Source organism: Emys orbicularis, chromosome 5 (genome assembly GCF_028017835.1).
Source record: "Emys orbicularis isolate rEmyOrb1 chromosome 5, rEmyOrb1.hap1, whole genome shotgun sequence".
Classification (NCBI taxonomy): Eukaryota; Metazoa; Chordata; order Testudines; family Emydidae; genus Emys; species Emys orbicularis.
The window spans coordinates 7,953,360-7,963,581 of NC_088687.1; the positions used below are offsets into that span (position 1 = coordinate 7,953,360).

Consider the following 10,222-nt stretch of genomic DNA (forward strand, 5'->3'; position numbering starts at 1 on the left):
GCTTTGCACTGGCCTTGATGCCTGCAGAAGTTGTGGGACAATGGAGAATCAGGCCCACTAGCTGAATACATCATTTGAGGTCTTCCTTTTCCTTCTTTGTCTCTCATTCTTTTTGTGTGATGAAGGAGAGGCTTTTGACACCTGTCTTTCTTCCATTCCCAACCTTCGCCTCCCTTCCTTTCAACCCAGACCGATGCATTTCCTTCTGACTCCCATGATCTTCGGATCAGGCCCAAGTGCATTTTGTTTTGAAGGTTCATACAGTTTCTTATTTCGCCTGAACCCATTGGCCTAGCTCTATTAACGGACATAACAGTTAGCACATAATCACTGGTTGGATAGAAAAGCTACCTTAAAAGGTATTCAAGACAATTAACGAAGGGATAATCAAGGGCTGCAAGGTACTGTAAGTACTAGGAGGAAAGGTTTCTGATAATTCCATTGTTTAATAAAGTACATATTCCTTTAAAAAGACCTTTGGCGTTCATGTTGTTCCATTGAAATTATTTGCATTTTTTCATTTGTGAAGTGTATACACATGTTGCAGGCACAGAGGCCCGAGGACAGCAACAGCTGGTTCGTTGCCTGGCGTGCTTCGCGCCAATAAACATACCGGGGTGGAGAAACAATCAAAGTTTATTTGAGATCTCAAAGTGGTGCAAGGAGACAGGCAAGTCTCAAATCGAGCACACCAGCAAAAACAGTTTCTCTCCTCATATACTTTTCACAACTAAGCCCCCCCTCTCTCCCCCTGTACCACCACCCCCTACTCCCCCTCCCTTCTCTACCGAAGACATGTTTATACATTTAAGCCGTTAAATCATTCTAGGGCTATAAATCTAGCTTGTTAGTAACATTCCTCTAAACAATCATTTGGTTCTATTTATCCTTAGTTTACCACCCCTCCTCCAGCTAGAAACATGCAAACCTCATCATTATTGCTTAGGACCTGGTTATAAGCAAGGTCGTAATAGGTAACTGGTTATTTACACATTCCAATTCCTGTCCTTGGCTCTTGAGGTCGATTAGAGTTAAATATGGAAGGACAGAGTTTAAACATGGAAGAACTCTGGTTCATATATATATATGCCTAATAACCCCAACACACAGATATAGCTGTAAGGCAACTAAATTATACTAGAAAACGGTTTTACAGTTCATAGTTATAATAGCTGGAGAAACCCCAGAATTGACTGTGTTCAGAATGGCTAAGGGATCTTTCAAAAGTATTATGCAAATATCCTATCTGGATTTTAGTGGTCCTGAAAATATAGGTTTTGTTTAGCTGCTGCTGTTCCCAGTGATGGTCGCTGCTAGATCATGAGTGTTGGCAGCTGTTCTAAAACTTGCTCTTGTCTTAAGAGAAAACCTGAATACATTTCCTAGAAAAGGAGCTGTTCAATGCTACTTCTCCTAGCCCATCACTGCTGCATTATAGAGCCAAAGAGGAGAGTCTGATGTAAAATGAAATGTCATGTTATTGCAGGGAATAGCTTTAAGAACACTCAATACCCTATTTTAAAGGTAGCAATTGCTTACTTACAAATGAATGCGATTTTTATAAATATAACATACAGGTCAGAGTGTGGGAAGTTAATTTTACTTGCTAGAGATGATTATACATGCCTGACTCATGCCTGCTTTATTTGGCTGCTTCTGAGCTATGGAGGAAAATAGCTACTTTATTATTCCACTCTTCAAAGAGTGGAGATCAGTGAAGTTCCTTGTGGGTGGGATATGATACCAGGGTCTAGTTTCTATAAAATAAGGACAAGAGGCCCGACTGTGCTCTCATACCAGTATAAAATAAGAGCAACTCTGCTGATCACAGAGTTGGAAGAGACCTCAGGAGGTATCTAGTTCAACCCCCTGCTTAGAGCAGGACCAATCCCCAGACAGATTTTTACCCCAGTTCCCTAAATGGCCCCCTCAAGGATTGAACTCACAACCCTGGATTCAGCAGGCCAATGCTCAAACTACTGAGCTATCTGTCCCCCTAATGATGATGAAGATGGTAGCCCTAGAAGGCTCAGCCATGGAGCAGGACCACATTACGCGAGGTGCTGTACAAAGGCAGAACAAAAAGATGGTCCCTTGCCCAAACAGTTTACAGTCTAGTTAAGCCAAGAGGGTTACACCAATATAAAACTGGTGTGAGTGAAATCAAAATCAGGCCTAATGTTGCTTTGTGGCTTACGCTGATTACTCAATGTCATATCATATAGCAACAGGGGCCATAGAATTACATTGATTAAAAATAATACTAATGATCATTATTCATTTGTATTGCAGGAATGTTGGGGAACCCCAGTCATGGAGCAGGACCCCATTGAGTGAGGTGTTGTACAAACATAAAACAAAAGAATGATACCTGCTCCAGAGAGCTTCCGATCGAAGCAGATAGAGAGAAACGTCAATGATTAGTCCATAGTTTAAATAATTTTTGTACATGTGAATGTTAATAAATGCATAACAATAATACACAGGTCTTATATCGTGCATTTCAAGCATTCAAAAATCATGAGGCAGCCCCCAAAGTCACGAGCATGTCATAAAAATCATGAGATCGATAATAAAATAATAATAATAATTAATAAATCTGAAGGCTTATTTATTTGACTGCTGGTTTGTGAGCTTTTAGGGTACAAATTTTCAAGTTTTCTCTCCAATCATGAGGAACTGAAGGATACTTTAAAAAAAAAAAAATTGAGAGTCTCACATAATCACATGACTCCAGGAGAAGCAGCATTAAGAAAACCCCAAATATCATGAGACTTGTGATAAAATCACAACAGTTGGTAATGCTGCATCTAACATTTATGTGCTTATTGCGGACAAGCAGAAAATGGCATGGGGCAGTGGAGAGTGGAGTTGCAATGGGGAAGGGGCAGCAGTAGGCATTGGTGGGGGCTGGTTTGCAGAGCAGAGGGAAAGAGGGTTTCCCAAGGTTTGCAGAGCTCCCGTCCTATGCATTTTAGAAAGTGAGATCTCCCTATGGAGACCTCGGAAAGTTCCCATGAAAAAAATCCCTGCCCTGTAAAAGACTGGGAGTGCGTCCTCGCTCATAGCTCAGCCAGCAAAATGCTGAATCACATAACTGCCGAGCTTGAAGGGTTTTGATGAGGAAAACTTTCTCTCTTGCTCTTCAGTGGGTGAGTTCTCCTGCAAAACAATGCTGTACAACACATTCTGTCTTAAAAGCAACTCATGCAACATTAATTACACTGTGCCATATGTGTTGGAAAATGCATTTTACTACAAGTTAATCTGAAGAAAAAATAGTATGTGGCAAACGCTGCAGCATAAACAAAAATGGCTGAGTTGATTTAACAGTGTTCATAAATCAAACCACTGCACATTTATAACCTTAAAAATAAACTATGTCTGGATTTTGGAATAAAGGACAAATAAAGTCAGTTGAAAAATGGTAAGTAACTTTCATAAACAATTTTGAAATTTTCTGAGGTTTTGATAAAAAAGATGAAAACTGAACATCAACATGTTTTCAGTTTTTCATAGCTTTCCAGAACATACTGTATATGCATAGATTACAAAGGACCACTGTTATCATCTAGTCTGACCTCTGCAGGGCCCACAACTTCCCCGAAATAATTCCTGTTTGAGCTAGAGCAGGTCTTTTACAAAAACACCAATCTTGATTTAAAAATCGCCAGTGATGGAGAATCCACCACAACCCCCAGCAAGTTGTTCCAATGGCTAATTACCCTCACTTTACTTCCACTTCTAACCCTTGGATCTAGTTACACCTTTTCTGGCTAGATTGAAAAGCCCATTATCACATTTTTGTTCCCCATGTAGGTACATACTGAGTGGCTTTGGGGGTTTTCTTTCTTCCTCCCTTTTCTTTTTTCCTTCCCTTCACTCTCCTCCTCCCCATACCTTTTCCCTGCCAAAATGGGAAAAGCGAGGGTACAGAAAGAAACCTAACACAAATGTTGGCACGGGCGGGGGGAGGAGGGGACGATGACGGATGATATTGTTAAATATATATATATATATATATAAAAGCTTGAACAAAATATGTTGACCAACTCTAATCATAGGCCTTCTCACTCCCCTGCAGACTGTGACCCACCTTTAGGAAGGAGAACAGGAGTTACTTGCCTGTGAGCAAGTGAGTGGGAAGAGATTCATAGATTCTATGGCCTGAAGGGACCATTATGGTCATCTAGTTGGACCTCCTGTGATTGGATCTCACCCAGTGATTCCCGCACAGAACCCCAGAACTTCTGTTTGAGCCTGGGCGCATCTTTTTGGGCTTTCCTCCCCTCAATTTTCTAATGTCTTCACAACAAACCCTTTCTGCCTAAAATGTTGAGTGCATGGTCTCCTCCTAGAAGAGAAGTTTGGGGAAACTTTGAAGAAAACCAGACAAAAACATTTTGGAGATAGGACCATTTGAAATTTCTCAGGAAAATCTCCAGACTCTAATCCCTGAAGTTTCCCCAATACAAAAACATAAAAATACTAAAATATTCTCCCCACCATAAATACCACTGATACTACAGGTGGAACCCTTTTTCTCCCCATCTTCTTTAGAAGTGTTTTGAGATTTAATTTAAATATATGACTACATTTTTACTGACAGTCATTTGTAGAATACACTCATGTTTCAACATTCATGAATAATACACACATTACAAACACATATTGATAAAATGTTTGGAACTCACTTCACCATCCTGTCCTATGCCCATATTCATAAATTGCTTCAAGTGTAGCACATGTTAAGTGTTAAACAGGAATGGAGAAGCTTTCCTGGATTCATAGAATCATAGACTATCAGGATTGGAAAGGACCTGAGGAGGTCATCTAGTCCAACCCCCTGCTCAAAGCAGGACCAATGCCCAACTAAATCATCCCAGCCAGGGCTTTGTCAAGCCTGACCTTAAAAACCTCTAAGAAAGAGATTCCACCACCTCCCTAGGTAACCCATTCCAGTGCTTCACCACCCTCCTAGTGAAAAAGTTTTTCCTAATATCCAACCTAAACCTCCCCCACTGCAACTTGAGACCATTACTCCTTGTTCTGTCATCTGGTACCACTGAGAACAGTCTAGATCCATCCTCTTTGGAACCCCTTTTCAGGTAGTTGAAAGCAGCTATCAAATCCCTCCTCGTTCTTCTCTTCTGCAGACTAAACAATCCCAGTTCCCTCAGCCTCTCCTCATAAGTCATGTGCTCCAGCCCCCTAATCATTTTTGTTGCCCTCCGCAGGACTCGTTCCAATTTTTCCACATCCTTCTTGTAGTGTGGGGCCCAAAACTGGACACAGTACTCCAGGTGAGGCCTCACCAATGTCGAATAGAGGAGAACGATCACATCCCTCGATCTGCTGGCAATGCACCTACTTATACAGCCCAAAATGCAGTTAGCCTTCTTGGCAACAAGGGCACACTGTTGACTCATATCCAGCTTCTCGTCCACTGTAACCCCTAGGTCCTTTTCTGCAGAACTGCTGCCTAGCCATTCAGTCCCTAGTCTGTAGCAGTGCATGGGATTCTTCCGTTCTAAGTGCAGGACTCTGCACTTGTCCTTGTTGAACCTCATCAGGTTTCTTTTGGCCCAATCTTCTAATTTGTCTAGGTCCCTCTGTATCCTATCCCTACCCTCCAGCGTATCTACCACTTCTCCCAATTTAGTGTCATCTGCAAACTTGCTGAGGGTGCAGTCCATGCCAATCCTTGAATGCTCATCACCTTGCAGGCTAAATCTGATATACATTGTAAGCTCTTTGGGGCTCAGACTGTCTATTCACAATATGTGCATACAGTGCATAGTACGATGGGGCTCTGATCCTTGAGTGCAGCTATTTTTATCTGTCTCTCACTTCACTTGTATAACAACATTCATAGCAGAGTCCCAAGAGCTAGGTATTATTAATTATCATTAATTGTGTAGAGTGCATCTATGGCATACATACACCTATGCAAAATGTATTACCAGTGCAGCCAACTCTTGGGATTTTATCACAAGTCTTGCAATATTAGATGTTTTTCTTAAAGCCCCAGCTCCTGGAGACAGGGGATTTTGTGAGAATTTCAACTTTAAAAAGATATATTTCTAGCCTTCATGGTTTCAGAGAAAAGCCTGAAAAGTTGAAGCAAGTGTATCCTACAAGCTCGGAAGCCATAACAATGTAAAAAGAACCTAACATTTATTAGTGTTTACACTTCAAGATTTTTAAGCCAATCTCATGATTTTTTGGGGAGTGAGGGGTGGAACTCCTGACTCATAATTTTTAAATATTTGGTACTGGCACTGCTGAATTACTCTTAACCCTCCTTTCCTATACCTCTCCCTGCAGAAACTTTATTCTTTGTGCAACTACAGTCTGGCATTTTCCCCCCAGAGATATTAAGAGAAAGACGGAATCAGTCAACATCTCTATATTTAAGTATCCCGTTATCATTATTAGTGAATACACAAAGTGGGCTTAAACAAGATTAGGCCCTTTTTGTGCTAGGCATGCTACATACACGTACTAAGAGACAGCCCCAAAGAGCTTACAGTCCACATAGACAAGAAAAAGGAAATATTATTATTCTACAGAAGGCAAGTTGAGGCACAGAGTAATCCAGTGATTTACCCAACATTGCACAGGAAGTCTGTGTGATCAACTGAACCCACATCTCCTAAATCCCACTCGGTGCCTTAACCACAAGACGATCTTCCTTGTTATACAGTCTATAGCGCTAGGATTCTCCTTACTGAATGCACAGATCTTCTATTAACTGTAATGGGATTTCTGTGCCAGTGTAATGATGACAACTAACCCATTGGGTAGCAGTGCCTGGTACTTATCTTCAGAGGGATTAATCATCTCTTCCCTCCACCTGAGCCTCCATAAGGGTGAGAGAATAAGAGGCACTTGCTCTGTCATTATTGATTTAGTTTTCCAGTCAGATTTATTAAACTGGGAATATTACACATGCATTTGCTAAGCAGCATACTCTGAATTGTTAACAATTTGCCATGACGGAATAAGAATATATATATTTTAAAATATGTGCGTGGTGTGCCCGCCTATTATTAATCTTGACAGGAAATAATTACACACAGGGCTGAGAAGTGAAGTTAATAGCAATTATATTAGAAATAGAAAGCAGACATTAGACGTGTCATGTTAGGTCTGTTCTATTCTCCATTTAATTAAGCAGCAGGTTATGTGAAATTTAGTGAAATGTTCTCTTCATTGCTGTAATAAACTATAGAAATATGGTGCACTGATACCAATGAGCTCTAGTTGCAATACAGAATGAATGTATTAATCTCTGCCTTTGGAGTTGCTTTGGAATGGTATTTCCATAGTATACTAAGGGGTTTGAACACTCAGATGAATGGGAATTGGACATCCAAACTCCTCAGGGAGCTTTGGAAATCTGAGGCTTGTGTTATTTTTTCAATGATCTCTTGTACGATGCCTGGAGGGGGGTAGGGGAGGCGCTCCTGGCAGCCAATACACAGGTGGCCCTGGCTTTCTGGCTAGATGCCACAAGCCCATGAATTCAGTTGCCCTCTCTGCAACTGAGCCTTTTTTACTTGGCTTTTATGGAGCATGTCACAACCATCACTCAGGTATGAAGTGGGTAATTACTCTGAGTCCTCTCTTGAAGCGGGGGAGCCTAAAGTTTGGGAGGTTTTATCTCAAGGAAGCCCAAAAATCAGTACAGTAGAGCCCCATTTATCTGACCCTACATTATTCGTCGCTCCGTATTAATGGAACAACCAGCGCACACAGGTCCAGAAGTGGGGTCTCTCTCCTGTAGCGCTGCAGCCTCGCACTTTCCCATCTCCAGATTATCTGGATTTTTGATTATCTGACGTGGCCGCAGTCCCAATTAGATCAGATAAACGGGGTTCTGCTGTATCAGGACTAAAACCAAGGCCTCCTGGCTGGTAGTTATTCCAGTACACCACAGTAATGTTTAGACAAATCATTTAGGGTGGGATTTTTCAAAGTGCTTAGCATTCGCGTAACTCTGCTCCCATTGCAGTAAATTCCATGAAGTCAATGGGACTACTGATGAACTTAAAGTTAGGTAAATGCTTACGTTTTGGGGGGGGGTTGTTTTTTGGATTGGAGACTTTATTCAGTATATTTTCAAAAATCACATTATTGATTATTAATTATTATTATTATAGGAGATCTAGTTAGTTTTGCAGTACAGACATAATCACACATTAAAAAATAATAAATAATGTATTATATCTTTGTTGATCATTCAATATTTTGCAATATTAATACAAACGAATGGATTTATTTAATATAAACTAGATATCTATATTACAGAATGGTGCTTTGAAAGACCATGAACGCTGGAAATTTTTTGGTGTATCCCAGCTTGCACATATAAACGATGTTAAAATTAATATCTTCAGAAGTCTGAGTTATTTGTTCCAGTGTGTGTGTGTGTGTGGGGAGGGGGGGGGGGGAGAACAAGAATCTTCAGTGGGGAAGATAATAAACCATTACTGTTTAGCCAAATGAGAAGTCTCATAATTCTGCTGTGCCATGCTAATGTTCTATACTCTAAAGAAATATTCTGTATTTTGCAATTTTCCTTGCAAAATACAATAGGTCAGATTGCCTGCTGGTGTACACTGGAATAGCTCCATTGACTCAATGCTGATTTTTTTTTTCCAGCTGACCCTCTATTTGTAATTATCCAACATTAATAAATAGCTTTGATTTTCCCCAAAAGCCATGGGTAATCCAGCCTCCGAATCTGCAATAGAAATCTGTGGTGAAAATGTTTATTTTTAGATAAAGTCTCTTGAGGTGTTTTCTCAAGCCAGCATTTACTTATGTGGTAGAATCCAATCTTATCCCATCCCTTTGCCACACTTGTCCATAATTTGAATGTAACTTAAGCCCCAGGATGTACGTCATTAACACAAAAATCTCTCTTAGCCAAACTGCCCTACGTGAAAATCTACTCTGGATCCCGGCTCCCCTTTGGATAAATGGGGTTCTACTGAATGCATTTGGACACTAGAAAGAACCTACAGTACTGCCGTGATTCAAGTCTTTGCAAATATCTTATAAAACTGAATTACCTTTTCTAAAGTGCCTGTTTAAGTATTAGGCCCTGAAATAAACATTGCAATCTCATAAACTATAAAACCTAAGCAAAGTATCTGCTTGATTCTGCTGACCAGTCAGCAGGTATAAAAAGTCCAAACGTATTTATTTGCAAAGGTTTGGGAACATGAGGAAAAAGAACCAAAGGACAGTGAATAAGGAGACATTCCGAGTATGTCCCGGTAGGATGAACAAGATTAAATCCATGTTAGGATAATATTACACTAGAGGAAAAAGTAAACCATAACGGCATCTTTTGAATCACGCACTCAGCAGTGTGCCGAAAATGACACACACTCACCTTATCCACCACACAGATCTGCCTCTTACTTTGGGCATCAAGGATTTCCACTTCAAAGTAAGTGATTTTTGAATGCCTGAGTATGGGCGGTGATCTGAGCTGGCCAGCAGAGAGTACAAGCTGAGACAAGTTGAAAAAAGACCTCATGTCATTCTGTGGCCCCGGCAGTGCGGCTCCATGCACAGCAAAGTCCTTCTTGTGCTCTGCAGCGCTGGGTTTATGCCTCTTGAACATTGTGTGACCCAGCTGCAGCAACTGTCATGTCGACACAGGACACTTCCAAGGGGAAATGTGTCCTCCCTGCATCAGTTAAATACAAGCACGGACTGATGAGACATTAAAGGTCAAGTGGCATTCCATTTTGAGAGTCCAGTCTTATGTAGCAGGACTGAAAACAATGGCTCTCTAATCCATTTCTATATTTAACTTGCTATTGTGATGTGCTGCTTTTTTTATTTTTTTTAAACCAGCATTTGAAACAACACGTCCTACTTACTCCCTTTATCTTGATTCTCTACTATGACAAGTCAGTCCCTGAAATTCCAGGGCCAGAAAGGAATCAGGAATGAAATGCAATGAATTCCACAGTTATCTATCTGGGCTAGGTGTTTAAACATGTCCATATATGAAAAATATGTGAAATGTCATCTACCCTAGAGCTGTTGGTTAATGCACAAGGGGAAGTTAAAACAACAAAATGCCAGGACTTCATCAGCAGAACTCGAGAGCTGCTGACATATCCTGGTGGCAGAAAAGGTTTGGCATTTGGCTACATTTAATGCAATGCACGGTATATTATATATTCAGAGCAGAATT

The 10,222-nt window shown here is 40.7% G+C and overlaps 1 protein-coding gene across 1 annotated transcript in view; it reads right to left on the reverse strand.

Moving 5' to 3' along the window:
* TECRL (trans-2,3-enoyl-CoA reductase like) overlaps window positions 1-9,640 on the reverse strand; it is a 117,753-nt gene extending 108,113 nt beyond the window's left edge. Inside the window, exon 1 of the mRNA XM_065405552.1 lies at window positions 9,407-9,640. Coding sequence (XP_065261624.1) covers window positions 9,407-9,640 — 234 coding nt within the window. The remainder of the gene's footprint in view (window positions 1-9,406) is intronic.
* Between the last annotated feature and the right edge of the window lie 582 nt (window positions 9,641-10,222).